Source organism: Ips typographus, linkage group LG1 (genome assembly GCF_016097725.1).
Source record: "Ips typographus isolate SLU linkage group LG1, UJ_Ityp_2.0, whole genome shotgun sequence".
NCBI lineage: Eukaryota > Metazoa > Arthropoda > Insecta > Coleoptera > Curculionidae > Ips > Ips typographus.
In genome coordinates, this window is record NC_138422.1 from 3,120,648 (window position 1) to 3,141,425 (window position 20,778).

The 20,778-nt window shown below is 35.5% G+C and overlaps 2 protein-coding genes across 5 annotated transcripts; one reads left to right on the forward strand and one right to left on the reverse strand.

Annotated features, from left to right (window-relative positions):
- Positions 1–303: 303 nt before the first annotated feature.
- l(2)k05819 (transmembrane protein 94-like protein l(2)k05819) lies at positions 304–10,359 on the reverse strand. Of its 3 annotated transcripts, none has more exons than XM_081991147.1 (23): positions 10,148–10,359; positions 8,873–9,101; positions 8,617–8,806; positions 8,403–8,565; positions 8,183–8,350; positions 7,987–8,127; positions 7,734–7,938; positions 7,347–7,685; positions 7,124–7,297; positions 6,935–7,068; positions 6,155–6,304; positions 5,933–6,099; positions 5,756–5,856; positions 5,552–5,700; positions 4,144–4,230; positions 2,160–2,415; positions 1,893–2,101; positions 1,640–1,842; positions 1,373–1,584; positions 1,021–1,297; positions 876–969; positions 658–822; positions 304–597 (listed from the first exon to the last, which is right to left on the reverse strand). In XM_081991147.1, exons 1-23 carry the CDS (start codon positions 10,258–10,260, stop codon positions 525–527), a joined length of 3,999 nt encoding a protein of 1,332 aa, XP_081847273.1. In that variant the 5' UTR covers positions 10,261–10,359; the 3' UTR covers positions 304–524. The 3 variants fall into 3 exon arrangements, with proteins under 3 accessions (XP_081847273.1, XP_081847268.1, XP_081847278.1); XM_081991142.1 differs by having other exon boundaries at positions 5,756–5,883; XM_081991152.1 differs by lacking the exons at positions 8,183–8,350; positions 8,403–8,565; positions 8,617–8,806; positions 8,873–9,101; positions 10,148–10,359 and having other exon boundaries at positions 5,756–5,883; positions 7,997–8,113.
- Positions 10,360–10,589: 230 nt separating this feature from the next.
- xmas (RRM_XMAS2 and SAC3_GANP domain-containing protein xmas) lies at positions 10,590–20,769 on the forward strand. 2 transcript variants are annotated; one of them, XM_081991133.1, is made up of 16 exons: positions 10,590–10,792; positions 10,858–11,056; positions 12,022–12,220; positions 12,278–12,437; positions 12,492–12,593; positions 12,652–13,276; positions 13,412–13,832; positions 13,886–14,051; positions 14,108–14,334; positions 14,399–14,529; positions 14,592–15,358; positions 15,410–15,573; positions 19,143–19,497; positions 19,553–19,704; positions 19,756–19,954; positions 20,041–20,769. In XM_081991133.1, exons 1-16 carry the CDS (start codon positions 10,734–10,736, stop codon positions 20,729–20,731), a joined length of 4,617 nt encoding a protein of 1,538 aa, XP_081847259.1. In that variant the 5' UTR covers positions 10,590–10,733; the 3' UTR covers positions 20,732–20,769. The 2 variants fall into 2 exon arrangements, with proteins under 2 accessions (XP_081847259.1, XP_081847255.1); XM_081991129.1 differs by having other exon boundaries at positions 10,591–10,792; positions 14,387–14,529.
- Positions 20,770–20,778: the final 9 nt, after the last annotated feature.

The following is a 20,778-nucleotide window of genomic DNA, read 5'->3' on the forward strand; positions in this document are numbered from 1 at the left end:
TTGCTTTATGAATCTCTAGTTTTTCTAATAAGTCCTTGAGGAAAAGCTTGGACTTAAAGAAAACTTTATAATCGGAAAAAACCCAAGACAATCTCGAGACGTCAAGGTGTTTCACATCGGCAATAAAGCTTAGTAAAGAAGAGAGGAAAAAAGGGTCTTGGCCTGGATTATTATTAAAATTTGTTATCTTTCTTTATTTAATGGTATACATATTTAGAATGTTTGTAGACGAAACTCAAGCCTTTATTCTGGTCATGAGCATGCTCTAATTCTGTAATATATAGAAGAATTTAAGCAAATAGAGATTTTTATAGAAATATATTTTGATGACAATTTCAGTATCTAACTTAAACACTCACAAAAAAGTCAACGAGATTATGAAAAAAACATGCAAAACAGTCCACTTTTCATTGTGATTTAGACATCATTTGACCTATTTAATTACCCTAAATTAAACATATAGAAAAATACAGCTGCTCTGCATTAAAATGTTAGGACTTAAAATATGAAAAAAATCTTTGGGCTTAAAACGGTGAGTTCATACCGAGTTTAGTGCCGAAATCCAGTCTCGCCCTCTTCAAAAATCTGTTATTAGACCTGAAAAAACCAAATGTACATTCTAGTCACTTTCTCGGTTACACAGAGTGGTGGACTAACGTGATTTCCTGTTTTTTTACCACCTCGTTGATGCAAAACACACCAAGAGGTGAAAAAGCACCGAGTAGGATTATCCACAAAGGGATGGCGTACTGAGTTTCTAAAGACTCAGTATACAGCTGTTTCCTGTAGCTGAAGATCGTATACAAACTTTGAAAAAACACCCTAAAATGTGATTTTTTAGCTAAACTAGTGGATTTTAAGTAGAATGAACTAACAAAACAAACACTGTACCGAGCCAAACTAAGTTACTATGTGGAGACTTCTTATAAATCAAGCTCTTTCTGTGAACAAACCCTATGGATAAAACAACTGAAAAAAATTAGTTAGTTAGGTTGGTTTGTAACTGAAAGGAAAACTCACCAAAATGTAACAAAACAATAAAAATAACAATCAGTCTTGCAGTTAGTAGGGTCCAGCTGCCCTCCTCGAATCCGCCCACATCGTCTCCGTCCGTTATGTTGCGGTGACCTGTGGGGTTATAGAAAAACACGCACCGACAAGGCCCCAAATCGGTCGTGTACGGCTCTGAACACATCTGGGTGCAATGACTAGCTAACAAACCTGCGTAGCTCAATAAAACGGTGGCCACGGTGGGCAGGAACTTAATACCGTAACACCAAACGATAAAAAATGTCGCCTGGAATTTTTCAACTAATTATAAAAACTGTATCAAAGTTATCTAATCTTTGTTAGCTTGATTGAAAATACTTACATCCCATTTAAAACTAGCTTGTATTTTTCCTTGTGGATTTTTCATCACTTCAGGATCAATGGGTGTCATGGAAAGTGCGATACTAATGGCAGGAGCCACAACACCGGCAAGCCACAAATTGTGACCGGTGGTTAATAGTTCGGGGAGCATCAAAACAACAGCGGCTACTTGCATCAAGCTAAGTACCACACAACAGCACAGCCAATATTGAACTAAAAAATAAAATTATTGAAACCAAACCGTCTACTGAATTAAATTGAAACGTACCCGAACTCCACAAGGTAGCAGCAAAATTCCTAGCTTCCATAACGAGATGATAAATAGAAATAGGATCCGACCGATTGACCGTCAAAGAACAAGCTACCGAGTTGAGCATCGAAGACAACTCAATCGGTCCCAAACAATGATCGACTTTTTTCAAAACCTCCATTTTTTGACAAACTTGAGGGTATAAAGGTTCAACTGAAATACTAAGAGGAAGCCACAATCAATTGTTGAATTTTTATCTCTGTGAACTCACGCTGCATCCGCTTGCATAAATATCCCAGCATTATCACAGTTTTGTGACGACCCCAGTATACAGACTACCTCGTGGTAATCTTGCATGATCCGTAACATTTCCCTGGTGGCTGTTGGAGTGCAGTCAGTAAAGAGTGAAACCAGAAGGGGAACATTGTCGATTAGTTCGATATGAGGCCGGATTTTGTCGATTCCTCGAGGTAGTTTCGCCTATGTTTCGTCCATTTTTATAAAGCTCTATTGCACCTGATTAGCCAAACAAACTCACTCGGTTGCTCATGTCAAAGTTGATAGGAGCACTCTGCTCCGTACTGTCTGTGAGACAACTCATTGATTGCCAGTCATGGGTGGTACTGTCCGCGTGGACAGGCGCACTGTCCTGGCTCTGAGCATCCTCTTGGTGCTCGCTTTGTCTCCTAGCCACGTGGAATTTCTCCACCTCAGTGTCGAACTTGACCACCGAATGGTCAAGGTTGATGGCACTGGGTGCGGAAAAACTCATCGTCCTCGACGACTCTAAGTTACTACCCACACACAACAATTACTGTTAAGTTATAACAAAATAACAATTACGTCCTTAAGACCTGATTTCATAAAGCCTGGTTAAATTTGTCTTGGACTTGATTTGAACATAAGCATGAAGATGGATGAATGGATGGATACTATAATTCATACCAAATGTCCCGTTAGTGTTAACAAAGAAGGTTGGATATACCTCTAAGATTTGTTGATATTGCCCTTTTAAAATATTGCTAGGAAAAGTAAATAAAAATTATTCAATTTTTTACCATTTTATGTGCGGCAAATTTGACTGATGTGTTAAAGACTCCCAGTTAAAATATCTACACCATTTACACATGTAGTTTAGAAAGCGTCAGCTGAATTTTAGAAACCATAAGATGGATTTAAAAAATATCACTTGTATTTCAGAAAAGGTACTTTCAATTTTAGAATAATAACTTTGATTTTCGAAATTTCAATTTGTATTTCAGATTAGTCACTTGTATTATAGAAAAGAGCAGTTGGATTTTAGACGTGGTCATTTGTAATTTGGAAAATTAAAGTTGAGCAAAAAAAGTAAATAAGTAAAAAAAGTAAATAGTTTAACGAATATTTTTAATAACATTGTGGTTTAAGCAGTTCAATGAAAAATCGATTTATCTCGAAAACCGTTCATTTTATCGAAATAAAGGAAGAGTACAATTTTTCGATAAAAATGTCAAGAGTATCCATTAATGGCGTTTGCAGCTGAAAATAATGACAGCTGTCAAAGTTTAAGCAAATTGAGTCTTAGGTCCAGTTAGTTCCTGCCTTTCAAAGATGAGATACCTGGTTTTCATGTCAAATAGAAGGTCTCTTTCGATAAAACATTAAACCCAATAATCATTACAATATACAAAGTGTTTCAAAAGTTACGGCCAAAAACGTTAATTGGAAGGCAGTTCTTTGGAGCTCAATATTTCCCTTAAGAGTGACTTTAAAAAAAAATTATATTAACAAATCGTATTATTTTGACCTCCCCTGCATGCCCCCGAGAGATTTTCATATAGTTATGGGACACCCTGTATATTTTATATAAATTAATACTCTCGATGGGCGGGATTTTTTGCTTAAAGTGATATTAAAAAAAAAACAATAAACTAATAACCACATAGAAACATAAAAAAATCTGAAATTGAAATAACGTTTTCTAAAATCAAATTTACGATAATGAAATACAAGTTATAGATTCTGAAATCCAACTTATATTAGTTCAAACAAAAAATTCAGAAGAGTCATTGCTTGAAACGAACCAAATGACGTCAAGCGAAAATGGTTCCTCTACGTCACGAGGCACGTCGCGTTGCACAAATTTTAATGGTTAATTCATTTGCTTTATTGGTTTGCATGCTTAGTAACCTGTGTAGGTTTAACCTCCCTGCTGTTTATGATTACTGTCCCAATTACGCCGCTTAATAATGAAATTAAGAAAGAAAATATTTCCAGCATTTTTCCTATCAGTCAATCTACAATCCCATTTTCCAAACACTTCTTGTAAATTCAACTTTATTTCAAGAGGAACTACAGAACTACATAAGCAACTCTAGACATTTAACCAGTCTCGATGACATCAGACTTGAATGCACTAACATTTCCACCCGACCAAAAACAAAACATAGAAACCCAAATAAAACAATCACAGGAAATACAAGCTGCTTCTAAAACTCCCGCTACTACATAACCTACAAAAATATAAGAACACCATGGAGTACCTATTATTGGCGATTAAAAACGACTTTTCGTCCGAATAGTGGCAGTGATTGGCCGGAGCAGAGTCCAATTGCACGCCGCTTTCCCTCCTACGCCCCCGATTTACATCCCATTCATACACCAAGAGACACAGAGAGAGCGAGCACAGAGATGCAATAGAACGAAAAAGGCAGAAATTCAAGGTTAGTGAGGGTTAGACACTATAAGGGTTTAATTAATTATTTTATCTTAATTGTTTGTTTTAAATGTTTACCAGGTGTACCGGTATGAAATGAGCGTTAGGATACAATTGTGTCGGTAGGGATTATTCGTTATGAACGGGCCTTAATTTTTTTTCTGTTTGGTTGGTATGACATCTGTCAAACATAACCAATAACCTTCCAGTCATTGAACAAACAACATCATATTTTTTTATTGTGTTGAAAATGTCAAATTTTATACCGGAAAGTGATGATTTGCGGAAAGCATTGATTTTTTGTTTCCATTTGAATTTCATGAGCTTCTAAAACCTGGTGAAACTGTTAATGCTATTCGCTACAGACAACAAATGATCAATTTGAACCATGCATTGATCGAAAAACGACCATATGGGCCTGAAGACACGACAAAGTAATTTTGTTACACGACAATGCACCTGCACACAAAGCAAAAACGGTTCTGGAAACAATCAAAGCACTTGGCTGGGAGCTGCTACCCCACCCGCCGTATTCACCAGACTTGGCCCCTTCCGACTACCATTTGTTTTCATCGATGGGACACGCATTGGCAAAGCAGCAATTCGATTCCTATGCAGAAGTCGAAAATTGGGTGTCTGATTAGTTTGCTTCAAAAGACGAACATTTCTATTGGCGTGGTATCCACAAATTGCCAGAAAGGTGGTCAAAATGTGTAGAAAGCAATGGTCAATACTTCGAATAATTTTTTTTTACTTTCCCATTCAAAATTAGTGTTTCATTTTCACAAGAAAACGCTCATTTCATACCGGTACACCTGGTACTGTAAAAAAGTTTAAAAATAAGATACTAAACAGCTGGCAAAATATTAGTTCTGTTGCGTGTTATCCATCCAATTAAAGTTAGCTAAAAGTGTGAGTTTGAATGTTATATTAATACTACAAAAAAACAAAAGTATTAACGAAAAAATAGGTGCAGAAAGGTAAATTATTTGAAACTTGACAGCTTGGCCTTTAAATTTGCTAAAACTGTTTACCAAATCAACAAGCCACCTAACCAAAGTCTTAAACTTTGCTTCTTTGCATTTGATTTAGATACTTTTCCTCAAAAAAATATTTGGCCAGTAGTTTAACTTATGAAGCAGCTATTATAAATCAAAATAATTCACAGATTAACCAACAAAAACTATTATCAGCGTGCAGGATACTCATGCAACAGTAGCAAAACACAAACTCACCTATTTCGATCGCTCAACAATGAAATATGACAATTCCAGCCACTTTCCAAGCCCATCTTCTCGTTGAAAACCCTAGAACGCAGCTCGTTTTCTTTGCTGAAGTGTACGAATCGAATGCAGGCTCTTTCCAGCTGCTCAATCAGTTGAACCTACGACTCCCATGTTAAATACAACTTAATAAAGCATCAAATAATTCATGTTTACCATGTCGGCTAACGCTTGATACTGCATGGTAACCATTCCGATAAAAATCTGATTGCACTGCATTTGGAAGCAGCTGTCCGCGTCCGATATGTTGTTTCCTACTGGACAATCGTTGTATAACAACGAATCTAAAACTGTGAATTAACGAATTTTGACCGATAAACAAAGTTTAACAACCTGTGCTGAAAAATTGTGCGTTTTTGTTGATTTTCGGCTCCAAGACGCTCTTGCAATCCCAATGTGCTGGTGTGGGGCTGCGATGGTTCATATACAAGTGTCTACTGTCGCTGGGTAGTTCCAGGTACAACTCACTCAGTTTTTCACTGACTGAACATGTCAAAGGGCTAATAACATAAAAATTTAAACGTTTTCAAGTTTTTCAAATAATTATTGTAGTACCGATAAGCGAAAGCGGTACAGTAGGCAGTCAAACTACTCCTTTGGTAAAAATCCTGGATTTTCTTGCGGTCTGAGTGAGTCAACGGGCACAAATCCACGCCGTCCCAATAATCGGTGCAACAGTCGAGAACTATGTCAGCTGTACCTTCGCTAAGTAACATAATAGCAATTTAGACTGAATCATTTAATGATGAATCGGCAAAATCTTCTATAATATTAGGAAATGTTCCTAAACGTACATTTACCGAACCGCTACGGTCTTTAAAACACAAAAAATATCTGAGACACAGAAAAAAAATTAATTAACTCAGAATTTGCATTCTGCACCCTGAGCGTTATAGTTTTAAATTTAACTGGTTTTCCTTTTGTTTTTTGAACACCCTGTACTGTATTACTTTCGTTCAATCATATTGCGGTTAGGACAGGGTGAAAAAGTCATTTAAGACTCACATTCTGAGCTTGTTAAAGCCGCTGAAACTTCAAAAATAGCGGAGATACTGAATTTTCAAAATTTGTATGCAATTTTCAAAAAGAAAGTGAAAAAGTCGAATATCTCGAAAACGGTTAGAGCTTAGAGAGCTATCGAAAGTCGAGAGTTATCGAAATTCTGCAGAATACTAATAGGAACATAAACATTTTAATGTAAATTTTTGAGTAATTTTTATAGGATTAACTGAAGAGTTTTTCTTTAAAGAATAGTACAATTGGCAACTAAACCCAACAAAAACACGCACACTTCTTTAATTATTTAACATTAAAATCACTCTCAAAGTCACATACCTCAACAGTTGCATGTTACCGCTGCATAACTCCCTAACAATCACAGCAAAAGCATGGGGAAACGGAAACTTCAGTCTTGTAGACAGTTGCAAACTCCTCGCGTACTTATTGTCGCGCCTGACCATTTCAGGTTGCTAAAATACCACATTCAATCTCATTCAACATACATTTTTTAGTTTGAAACATTACCAAGTGTCTAAACACTGACAACTGCTGTTCCAGCAAGAAAATCTTTTGGGCTTGATCTACAAAGCCAATTTCTTTGGCTAACTCGCACAAACACCTCCGATTACTCACAGGTACTAAATTTTCGTTGTACATAGCTTCGCAGGATATATGAGCGCAAAAGTCGGAGTATTTTTCCTGCAATTACAAAAAAGTTTCCCACACAAGACAGTGGTTGCAAACTCACTTGAGTATCCACATGGCAAGTATTCAACAAAATAGCTAATCCCAAAGGTTTCAAGTTGGGCAGAAACTTTTGCCAGTCTTTATCATCAAAGTGCAACATAAACGGATCGTTGTGATTGTGTGTGAGATCAAGCACTTCGGCCACAGCGGAAACTGGACTGTTATGACCGAAACTTAGAGCTCCCTGAGGCTCACCCTGATCCGCATTAATATCGTTAACATTCTCTAGACTGGTGTCAGAACTTTCCGAATTAGTGTCGTTGTTATGCAAGAAAAACACTTTTTCTGCAGTGGGATTTGGCCAGGATAGAATACCTTTTTTGTCCACGCAACCTAAGGCCTAAATTAACTCTCTTGACTTGATCAAACCGATTGTTAAGGCACTTACAGTGACACACCCCAAAACGTGTAAAATATTAGCTGATCTGAATAGAATGTCGGGCTTGCCCTTACAAATACGCACAAAGTTCCTGAACATATCTCTGTAACTAACTTTGAAATTTTCATTGTATTCTGTGTGAGTATCTCCGTCCTCTTCTAGTGGGTTGTATTTGTTTTCAAAACGTCTTGTTGCATCAAATATCGTCTTAAATCTATACATCTATGAGTGTCAATTAATTTGTTGGTCAGAGACTACAAACCTGGCCATACCAATGTAATTAGACAAGTTCCACACAGTTGGAAAAACTATAGGAAGAAGCGGCAAAATTGCATTACTTGGGCTTATAAAAAACATATTGGCCAAAGAGTAGTGACCCAAATACTGACGAAAATAAAAATACCTATAAAACATAAGCATAACATTTTCAAGACTGTTTTAAATACTTATGAAAGCACCTGAAAGCATTGGCGATAAAAACTGTAACAAACATAGAGGGCAATACTATGCACTCTATAACCCTAACCATAACAAAATGCCTTTGTTGGTTATGCTGCGTAATTGGTCTATCAAGAGCTTCCTCAAGGGACAGCTTGAGATTAAATAAATATGGGGTTTCCAGCAACCTACAAAAAACAGCATTTAAGTTTTGATAATCTAAGTTAGAGAAAATAGTACCTATATTTTTTAGCCTCTAGTGGTTTCCTTACTTTAGGAGCACTGAAAATTTCATTAGCATTTTGTAAACTAGGAGCAAAAATTTCTTTGGCATGTAAAATGGGGTATTCAGTCTGTTTGTCAAGGGCCTCACAATAGCCAGGGCTTACTTGACCTGGCCTTACTAAAATCCCTTAATTAGTGGCACACTGACTTAACATAAAGATTTTAATACCTAATATAATGTCGTCTTTAACTAAAAGGGACCAAGGCAAATTGACCAGCTTGCCGTCCCGATAAGTCCATTGTAATGTGATGCAAGGTGAATATGGCGTATACAAATTAGGGTAATGTTCAGGCTTCCACTCAATAAAATTTAATTCTTTCTTTACTTTATCTATCACCATTTGTACTCTGCTGGGAATCTGTTAAAAATGTAATAATTCAACAATTTAATCATTTGTGTTTTAAGTCTTAAGCAGCCAACTCACCTCATTGTGTCTCAACTTATTATCATAAAATTCAACAGTCAAGTTGACAAGAAGTAGAAAAAAAATTATAAAGGCCTCATATAATTCCACATTATCGCCGTCAAGCAGATACCCCAAAACTAAAGCAACAGAGGCCCAAAGTTGAAAAAATGCCGATATCCAGTTGATCGTCGTGCGTTGACTTTTGACACTGAGTGAGTCCCTGATCCATGCCCAATTTTTTGATTTTCTAGCATAAAGTATAAACTAAATTAGAAGCCAAACCCTGATCAAAAAATTTACTCAATTAACAAAATAATTTGAAAGAAAAAAATAAGAAACTAATACTAATCATCATTACTGAAGGTTTTTGTAATCAAAACAGGAATTATTAAGAAAAATCAAGATAATTAAAATTTTCACTTCAAACACACTTATTTATCTGAAAGTATTATTTGAAGCTTAATTTACAGTTTTTTTACTACAGGACTTTAACTAGGTATGATGATAATTTTACTTTTTAGTTGCTAGAATTGCTATATAAATTCTTTGAATGTGTTGGTAATTTTAATTGTCTTTTGCTTGTCTCAAATATAAAATTCAACAGTTCAAAGGTAATAAAAAGAAGCAGTGCAATAATTAAGGTAACAAAATGCTGCTAACAGGAAGCCTTGGTTGGTTTTATGTGATAATGTGCAGTGTGTAATTTTTAATCTTCAATATTACCATTTTAGCCCTAATGATGCTATTTTAAGCAAAATATGTAGCCATTAAGACCTTTTTAAAAAAAAAAATATATTAATTGTTCAGACCAACTTTGAGTTTTTCTTCAATATATGCCTACTTCAGCCCCCTTGACAACATAGACTCCTATGATTAGTACAGTTAATGTATATTTTACTTAAAAATGTATAAAGTTTGATAAAACTTTAAGAGGGAGTACCTACTTAAAAATAGGTGCAAGTTAATTTGCAGAAAGTTTACAATAATTCAGACAAGTCTGAACCTGAACCATTGTTTAAACTCTAAAAGTGCATAATATGGCTTCCTTACCTACCTACTTCCTTTTAGTTTCTACTTAACCTTTAGTCTTATAATACCTAACTAGTTGTATTTACAATAGCCTTAATCACTATTAATTGTAGATAAAACCATAAAACTAGCTGTTTTCATTCTGAGTGACCTAATAGTCATATTAGGTATTCATTACTGTGAAGTAAAAAACAACTTTATTAAAATATTATTAACAGCAAATAGGTATATATTATTATTTATATTAATAATTTAAGTGGATACCTGGATTTCTGTGAATGTTTGAATTGTTGTAAAACTGTTTCTATTTCCACATATAGCTTGTTCAATGCGTCTCGAGTGTTGAGTCCGAGTTCTTCTTGACCGTTTGGTTCCATTATTAAGTCATTATCACTAAAATTAGTAATTTAAATTGTTTAAATTGAAACAAAAAATTATGTAAAACACTAACAACAGCAACAATCCCTGACGTCTGTCTGACGTTTTATATAACCGCAAATGTACGTCTTCTTTACAAGTTATTCTAACCTTAAAAAAAGAGACATTTTCTTTCGACTCATGATTTCGGTTCCAAAAGCGTTATGATCTAAAAGTCACATGGCACCATGATTACATAATTACACGAAGGTCACGTGACTTTTGGATCATGACGCGTTTGGTCCCGAAATCCCAAACCGAAAGATATTTGTTGTTTTCGGTTTGCACCTGCGGTTTAAGGTTAGAATTTGTATGTTTATACTGCTTTAGTTGTGTTTTGTGTTTGCTAAACAAAACAAAAATACAGATAATTTTTAAATGTTGTTACTGAACTTTTTTATATTAGTTACGTACTAATAGTCTTTCTACAAAAATGGAACTCAACACCGACTCTGAAGCCGTTAAACCTCCCTCGCGAACCTTCAAAATAGTGTAAGTAATTATACATAAATAAATTTTCTTACATAGTTGGCTTACAAAAAAAAAACCTGTTTCAGTTGTACTTCTTATCCAGAAATCTTCGCCTTGGATAGGCCGTTTTGTAAAAGCTACTTTCGTCAGTATGGTAAAGTTCTAAGATTGATATTTAAACCAAAGCAAAGGGCGATAGTGGTAGAGTATACCAATGAAAATGATTATATGAATGCCCTATCTGGGCCTAGCGAATATGAGGGCCAGTCTTTTAAAGTTGAACCAGTGAGTAATATGCACAATTTTAAAGTTTTCATACATAAAAGCTATAAAAAATTGTTTCAAAAATTAAAAGACTCCTTGGTGTTACAAAACTATTAACATCACAAACAAGCAGACTATTATACTGGTAGTATATTCTAATATTATTAGCTATTTCTAATTTGACCTTTTGGATGTTTTTCAATAATATCTTATAAATCTTAAAATCTGTTATCATTACATAAAGAAGTTGTTTACTTATTCATTTTAGACTCAGTAACATAATAAATTAAGAACACAATTGCAATCCAAAAGCTCTAATATTTTATGTTTTATTATTATTCAGATTTTGTTGAAACTAAGGAGACTAAAGAAAAGTCTAAAATTGTTTCAGTGGCATGTGTTTTATATGTTTACTTTTATTGGCCAGATATTGTTCCATTAACTTCCTTAAGAAATAAGAAGCCTTTAAAATGCAAATTAATTTTAATAATTGAAAAACTTACTTAGTTGTTTTTGTAACAAAATCTGAAAATATAATAAGTTGGGTGAGTTATAAATTTGCAGTTTTGACTCACAAAAGATGTAAATGTAAAGAATGATATTTTCATGCATTAATAAAGTTGCTTAAAGGCAACATGTTGTGGGATTATGGGAAATACCTCAAATACCTAGGGGATAAGAAAGTAGGGTTCTATGAACTGACTAACAGACAAGAAAACTGAAATACCACCTTGCCTTTTATGTCTAAAAAATATTGTGTGTCAAAAGTATTTGAGATGACTCCATGACATACTTGCCTAAAATAGCAGTTTGTTGATCAGAATTTATTTTGTTTTAATTACAGAATGTTTTTTTATTTATTAGGGATTTTTATTTACATTAGTGTTACATCTCAATTTAGCCTATTTGTCAATCCCCATTGTTCTGAAACCTTTCATCACTGCTACACTTAGTTGCTTAAGGCCAAACACTGTTTTTTAATATAGTTTGAACCTCCCACTCCGCCACCTACTAAATCTGAACTATTAGCGGGACGCCGAAAATCTAGGGACAAAGTAGTAAAAAAGCATAAACTAGTTTACCTCAAGCCTGATGAAGTTGCTAAACGCCACATTTCTTATGTGGATAAAAACGAAATCAATGAAGAACTGGAGGCAATGGCTATGTACTTACCAAATGCCCCCGGTATGTTATATCACAGTTTCTAATAGACTACAGAAAGTACATTTCATTTTTTTAAAGAAATCTCAGCACAGCCATCAAACGCTGGACCAGCCAGAACTTTGAAATTAAACAGAGTGTGGAAGAAGAGTACTGCAATAGACTCTGTGGATAAACCTAAGAAAGTCACTGTGGTTAAAAAGAAAGTCCAAAGTAGTGGTAGTAAGGAAAAGATTAAAATGTTAGTTTTCTGTTCCCTACTGTGGTGATTGACTTTGACTATGATTTTATTCAGGTTAACTGCTGAACAATTAGATTTGTTGAAAGTCATTAAAGGCCAAGCCCATACTGTAGATGAAAAATACAAAGTTTTAGACGCCAGAGATAAACTTTCTCGGTAATTAAGTCTTTAAGGTTTAGCATTATTCTAGTTGATTATTACAAATACATTTTAGATTAAGTTTAAGACGTTCAAATTTAAAGTCCTCTCCGACAGTTGGTACGTGTCCAGACATGTGTCCGGAAAAGGAAAGACTTTTAAGAGAAATTCAACATCAAGTGTCTCTATATGAACAAGATAGTGCTGGTAGGCACTCAATGGACCACTCGAAAGCTGTAAAACAGTACAGTCGAAGCTCAGCAGACCAAGAGTCTCCCTTACCTCACGAACTCCGTCCAGTTGCAGTATTAGAAATGACAATGGTTTACTTGATGTGCAACATAATGAATTTGGCCGATAGCGAGTTTGACGTGAACTTGGGGGAGTGGTTCCACTTTTTGTGGGATCGGACCAGAGGCATCCGTAAGGATATCACTCAGCAGGCCTTGTGCTGTCAGAAATCGGTGCAACTAGTGGAGCAATGCGCCCGCTTTCATATTCATTGTTCGGCCAGGTTGATGGGCGAAGATCCGTCGGTGTTCGATCAGAAAATTAACACAGAAAACCTGACCAAGTGTTTACAGACTCTAAAATATATGTACCACGACTTGGAATTGAAAGGGGAACAGTGTCCCAATGAGGCTGAATTTCGTGCTTATATTATCTTGCTAAATATGAACGATGGAAATTTCATGTGGGAGGTAAGTTTTTTTCTTATATTTGTTATCAGATTTGATAGTGTTGTTTTTTTTTTAATTTGTGAAAAGCATTTTTGTCAATTGTTCACACAACAAACAGATATCGTTATAATTTATTGTTTTATTATGGTACTGTAGGTGCAACAACACCGGTCGGACATACAAAAATCACCCGAAATAAGATTTGCTCTGCAAGTCTATTCAGCGTTTGAGAAACGCAACTATGTCAAATTTTTCAAACTTATCCGCACCACCACGTATTTGAACGCGTGTATTCTGATGCGGTACTTTGTACAAGTGCGCACGCAAGCCTTAGAGACCTTAGTGAGATGCTTTACCCCACCGAAAAGTATTTCGTTCTATCCGATCGCGCAAATCACTAGGTCGCTACTTTTTGACGATGAGGAGGCTACAATTGATTTTATGCAAACTTACGGTATCGGGGTGAATAAAGATTCCACGAGCTTTTTGATCGAGCGAAGCTCTTTCATTATGCCCGACTATTCTTATGTGCTCGAAAGGTCTAGAATTGTTGAACAGAAACGTCAACATTCAGTAGGTAAATTTGAAAGATGGCTTGCTCTTATTTGTTGACTGTAAAGGTTTTCTTAGGGGTGGTTGTTAATGGAGGCGAAATTTCTCCGGAACTATACATGGAAATGCAGAGTCATCAAGTTTATGATAGTTTTGATGAAAGTGGTTATCTGGTGCATGATGACATGTTCAATGAATTAGAGACCAGTATTGAAGAACGTTTACTTGATGACGGTGACTCGAGGTTAGTTGATTGGACATTTAACTCATGGAAAAACCATACACAAGTTGGATTTATAGAGAGTCAACTCCAGAAAGGAAAGTTAATGTAGTGAGCAATATTTTTGCTCCTAAAGCTGTCAATAAAACAAGCAGTGCACCTCCCAATATTTTCTCACAACCTAAAGAGGGTGTCAAGCCTGATCCTGTCAACATTTTTGCATCTTCAGTCCCAATGCAAATGGACCGATCTCCAGAAAGACGAAGCACAAAGCCACCTCCGTCTAACATATTTGCTGCACCTCCAGGTAATTAAGTGAAATAACAAAATGTCCAGTTTTTCTATAATTAAACGTGCAGCTATGTTGAAAGGTAAAGATGAAGTAGACGCCCCCAAAGTTCAAGACAATATTTTTGCACTGTCACAACCTAAAACCGCACCCAGCATCTTTGATAGGAAACTAAATACATCAGCTGCGACCAGCCAACCATTCAGCACTCAGGTGAGTTTCTATAATTGTTTGAATTGGAATTTCAAGACACTGAATTTTCTGACGTATTACAGCCCAACATATTTGCCGCTCCTAGCAGAGATCCCAGACTTCAACCTCGGGAACCAATAAGATCTCAACCACCAAGTTTGTTCACCCCAAAACCTCCAGAACCTTCCAAAACGGGAGGTTTTACCTTTTCCTTGAACCGACCTCTGAAAACCACCGAGGTCCCCAACATATTCGCTAGCGACTTAAACCGCAACGCTTTAGAACAGGAGAAACGTAAACAACAGGAAAAAGCTTTAAAAGTTCAAGAAGAGGAAGAAAGGAAACGTCAAGAGGAAATCAGACGGCGAAATGAAGAGGCTGCTGAAAAACGTAAGTTGGAAATGGAACGTTTAAAGCGTCAGGAAGAAGAAATGAGACGGAAAGAAGAAGAGGAACGTTTGAGGCGTGAACGACTTTTAGAGGAAGAAAGAAGGCGGAAGGATGAAGAAATGCGGAGAAAGTTAGCCGAAATGGAAAAGCGTCGCAGAGAGGCGGAGGAGGAAAGAAAAAAACAAGAAATCAAGGACACTGTATATGACGTGGTTAACCAGATGGTAGAGCGTGTTGTGACGAATCTACGCGAAGAAGCGTTGAGACGCATCAGAGAGAAGATAAAACAACGCATGCTACTAAGGTTATGCCGAAAATGGAGGTGGACGACCGCAAATCGAGTCAAAAAACGCAAAGCTTTGGATTGCAAGCCAATTTTTGTGCATACACGAACGCTGGCCGAGTGTGCTCAGGATTTCCATGCCAAATCTGAGAGTTTGACTTTGAGCGACATTAAACGGTACGTTCGAGTCAATAACGTAGCAAAAAATTAGAACGTCATGGTTTCTAGGTACAAATACGGCAGACCATTGGAAATTCCATTAGTTGACGACCCGCCAATTGTACGCTTGAAATTGTTCAACTTAACTTATCCGACTTTGAGACGCCGACTTTGTGAACTAAAAGAAAAGTGGCACCAGCATATTTACTGGAAAGTAGTGGTTTCAATACCCGGTAAGTTATACACATGCTTTAACATTTTGAGAAAGTTATTATACCTTCTGCTCAATGAGAGTAAAAAAGATAGCAAATCTGTGCGTACTGTCGAGTGGCATGGTCCATAAATTTTAGAAGAATCCACGATATCAAATAAACTTGATTGACTGATTCAGTCCTGATAATTTTAACTTAAATCGATACAATACAATCAACAAATTTATTTACGTGTGAGTAATAATAATAATAATAATAACAATCTTTATTTCGAATTGTGATTAGGATAGAGTACAATGTACATTATCAACTAATACAAAGGAAATAGCGTCATGGTAAACTATGAACTATGTAGTACTTAAAGATACTTATATACATTTTCTGCGATTTTTCCCTAAATACAGATTTCAGAGAATAAGCAATATTTATTTAACAAAATAATCCTCTATAGTGTAGGGTTCTAGTTCAATTAGTAAATTTTTTACTTCTTTTTTGAAACTTTTGTCCGTCAATGTTTTCAGCCTGTCTGGTAGGTTGTTAAATAGGCGAATACACATATATTTTGCATTCTTCTCAGTGAGTGTTAATCTATGTTTTGGACAGTTTACATCTTTTTGTCTTGTGTTGTATGTATGATTGACTTTGATGTTAAATAGATTTTGGTTCTTTTTAAGAAAGATGAGATACTCATATATACAGGGTAATTCAAATTCGACCCTCACCATTGGGATCTCAGAAACCATAAGAGATACGAGAAAGTTTAAATTGGGGCAAAGTTGCGCAATTTAAAGCTCAACCAAATGCTGTTTTAAAATTTTTGATTTTCCGAGTACTTCCGAAGATATCCGAAAAAAACTGAAAATTTGATTTTTTGTTTTTATTTATTTCTAACCTTATTTGAAGAGATATCCGAAAACTAAAAGCATTTTTTCATTGCCACTTTTTCCTAGCTATTCGATGATGGATACAAATTTGCCACACGACGTTTCGTTTTCTGTCAGTCATCATCAACTTTCTTTTTTCTTATGGGCGCCATATTGGATTTTTAGCCCACCAAATAGTACGTTTTATTCTGATTTTAGTGATGTATAATAACTTATGATTTGCTTCATAAATAACAAAATAATTCAATAAAAACTATTTTTACTTTAGTTATTGGCTTTGAGTTAATGGGCCGTTTTAAAAAATGTCATTATTTGACAGTACTTGTCAAACACGATAATTCGGATGATCATTAGAGCGTCAATCATAGTTAAAAATGTATCTAGAAAAGAAACCCCCGCAGAAAATGTTATTATTATACAAGCATTGCTGAACTATTTAGGTTAATCAGAAAAAGAGATTTGTTAGCATTATCTCTAACTTAAAAGGCTTATTTATGTTTCCAAAAGAAAGATCATCATTTTAAGAACTTCATTTTTTGCCAAATTTCAATTTTGTATAATGTTAAGTGCAAGTTTATAGTTATTTATACAGTAAGTGACAAACCATTTTTTATTCATTCATATTTATTCGAGTGAATAAACTTGTTTAAGTCACGTGTCTTATACAGTATTTTATTAAATTTCGACTTCTTATATTAAAAAAAAAACTAAAATTACAGTTCTATTAAATTTGCACCGCGCCCCGTAGATGTAACATTGATGTTTGTTTGTTTACATCTGTAAATAGGCGAATGTCATTCAGAGTGATTTAATAGTACTTACTTTGCAGCAAGTGACTTAAACCATTTTTTATTCACGAAAAGAACAACTAGGTCCACAAGCGTAGCGAGTGGCCTAAGCTCTTCGAGTGAATAAACCGGTTTAAGTCAAGTCACATGTACACCTTTGTGACTAAGTATGTTCAGGCCAATTGCGTGTGACAAGTACTACCAAGTAATCTTCATAAAACGTCTCATTAACTCAAAGCTAACTAAGGTAAAAATCTCTAAAAGCTCTAATGATCGTCCGAATTATCGTATTTGACAAGTACTGTCAAATAATGACATTTTATAAAACGGCCCATTAACTCAAAGCCAATAACTAAAGTAAAAATAGTTTTTATTGAATTATTTTGTTATTTATGAAGCAAATCATAAATTATTATACATCACTAAAATCAGAATAAAACGTACTATTTGGTGGGCTAAAAATCCAATATGGCGCCCATAAGAAAAAAGAAAGTTGATGATGGCTGCCAAAAAACGAAACGTCGTGTGGCAAATTTGAATCCATCATCGAATAGCTGAGAAAAAGTGGCAATGAAAAGGTGCTTTTAGTTTTGGAATATCTCTTCAAATAAGATTAGAAATAAATAAAAACAAAAAATCAAATTTTCAGTTTTTTTCGGATATCTTCGGAAGTACTCGGAAAATCGAAATTTTTAAAACTGCATTTGGTTGAGCTTTACATTGCGCAACTTTGCCCCAATTTAAACTTTCTCGTATCTCTTATAGTTTCCGAGATCCCAATGGTGAGGGTCGAATTTGAATTACCCTGTATATAAATTGCATAAACTGTCATTATTTTATTTTTTTTAAAGATGGATCTACATGAATCTTTGTATTTCATTTTGAACATTAATCTAATTGCCCATTTTTGAATTACAAATACATTCTGTATTGAAGTATTTCTACCCCAAAACATAATTGCATACTTCATAATCGATTCAAAGTTGGCAAAGTACAATATTTTAAGGGCCGCCAGGTTCAGATACCCGAAGACAATTCGAATTCCATAGCAAATTGAGTTTAACCTGCCTAGCAGAACATTTATGTTATCAGACCAATCTAGAAATTCATCAATCTGCACTCCCAAAAATTTTGTGTTCTTGGCTAGTAATTGGCTCCTGTCAGTGAGAAGGTGTATTTCATTAGGTTTCTCAAATGTACATTGTTTTGTTGAAAAAATAATCACACTTGTTTTTTCCATATTTAAAGCTAATTTATTTTTTTTAAACCACTCAGAGGTCCTAATAAACATTTCTTTTCCAGACTGAATTAAAGTGCTGATTTCCTCTTGACCTACAAGTAAATTTGTGTCATTGACGATTTTTTCTTTTTCGTTTGCTATAGAATTCAGATCGTTCATGTAAATTACAAAGAGTAGTGGCCCCAGAATACTGCCCTGGGCAATTCCATGTTGATTTTCTTTTATATTTGATGTGTATGGCTTGCTGTCCCTAAATAGTTTAACCTGTTGTTTCCTATGAGATAAGTAAGAATCAAACAATCTCAGGGCCTTACTTCTAACTCCATAGAGTTCTAATTTTTTTAACAATAGTTCTTTATCTGCACAATCATAAGCCTTAGATAAATCTAAAAATATACCTATTCCTAGTTTATGGTTTTCTATGTGTTCAAGGATATGACTTGTAAACTGAAAAATTGCTGTTTGTAGTTTGTACTGATCTTCCGGCAATGTAGCCATGTTAATAACCACTGAAGAGGTCGCACATTATAAAAAAATCTGTTAGCTGTGTGTATGAAACCAATTCAAAAATCTTTGAAAAGGTTGGAAGGATGCTTATTGGTCTGTAATTTCCTATTTCATTTTTATCATCTTTCTTATAAATAGTAAGTAGTAACTTTCTGAGTAATTTTTACTCAGATATTAACGAGATGATCGCGGGTCTACATAAACTGGAACAAAACCTAAAATCTCACATCGACTGGCAACTGAACAAATACGGCAACACTGTCTACATAGAGCACCAGAAAACGGTGACGTATTGCGTGGAAAAGCATCAGGGATTGCGGATAAACAGCGACGATGCCAACGCTTTCATTTTTATCGGCACTAATTTCAACGACCTGATGTGCCGCAGGATTTTTGAGAACTTGAAGAATTTCGGGGTCCACGTGCAGATTCCCGTGGTGCTAATCCTCGAAGACGGTTCCGGTTGTACCGAATACCTAGACGGTCTCAAGGCTAGCGGAATCGTTTCCGATTACATGATTTACACGTAAGTTTATTTAAATTTAGGAATTCATGGAGTTTATTTTTTTGTGTTTGGTTAGTTGTAACATCAACTCACCAGTGTTGCCAAGTATAATCGATAACGGTCTGATTTTCCTGGCTAAAGGAGTGGAGAGGTATCCTCCATTAGAGTTGGACTCTCTCCAAGGATTTTTGAGTCGGAATTTGTGCACCGATATATGGCAAAATGCAGGTGAGAAGTGTGTGACTCTGTAAAATTGAGGTTTCTAACGAGTTATTGCAGCGAGTTACTGCAAGTGGAACCGCGATTACAACTGCTGCATGAGGGACCCCAATTTGGTAATCACTTTGTATAATGACGGGTTGGATTTGCTAGCCAAGATTGTGTCGGATAAATCATGTAAAGAGTACGCTAGTTTTCCTGAAGTATTTACGGATTATCTTCCAGATAAAACACCAGATTATTTGCCTTGTGACTACAGGTTAGTTATATTTATGCCTCAAAATTACTACCAAAAGTCTATAATTTATAAAAAAACAATTTACGTCAGAATAACATTGTTTCTAGGTACTTTCCATCATTTTGGCAGTCACCCCAGTATGAAAAACACCTTAAACTAGTCATGCAGTCTTTAAAACTGCCTAAGTTCCTAGAAAAATGGCCTCCTAAAAACGAAGACGAACTGAAAGACTCAATATCAACCTACTGCAAACAAGTCTTTAGTAGCCCTGAAGAGCCTCAAAATGCAATTTTAAATGTACTACAAGAAAACTCGTTGAACAATTGCTGGGACGAAACAATCTGGGTCGAACCAATCCAAATCATCTCCCGCGAAAAACTGAAAGAGCTGGACTTAAACTTACCGAAACAGTTTATCTCGGATGTTTTCACAACTTTGGTGGTTGTCTACAATGTAAACGTTCTCAGTGACTATGCCAGTTCCGAGTGGTTCTATCGCAATAATCCCACCATTGAGGGTTACAAGAAGGTTATTTCGAGTAAATCGCGTGAAACTATTAACGTGGTAGCGCAAGTTCCCAGTAGAAAAAGAGGATGGGATGTGGATGAGAGTGAAGACTTGTTGAAGGTGATAGATAAAGCTGAGAGTTTGCTAAGAGCTCCCAAGAATGCATGTTTACTAGAAAATAAAACTAAAGTGGAAGCTTTGAATAAGAGTATTGAGGACTTGGAGGATTCTATTCGGGTTGTGAAGAGAATGGACGATTTGAATTTGTTCAGCAGATTTATCGAAGATTAAGGCTAACAATCGAAAATAGATATTTTTTATTTCTTTGAGAGCACTTG

Excerpts from the sequence above, each read along its gene's own strand:
- xmas (XM_081991129.1), top strand. The coding sequence starts at position 10,734 with ATGGAACTCAACACCGACTCTGAAGCCGTTAAACCTCCCTCGCGAACC. Across the intron at positions 12,438-12,491 it reads AGTAAGGAAAAGATTAAAAT|GTTAACTGCTGAACAATTAG; the intron begins GTTAGTTTTCTG and ends GATTTTATTCAG. Across the intron at positions 14,052-14,107 it reads CTTGATGACGGTGACTCGAG|AGAGTCAACTCCAGAAAGGA; the intron begins GTTAGTTGATTG and ends TTGGATTTATAG.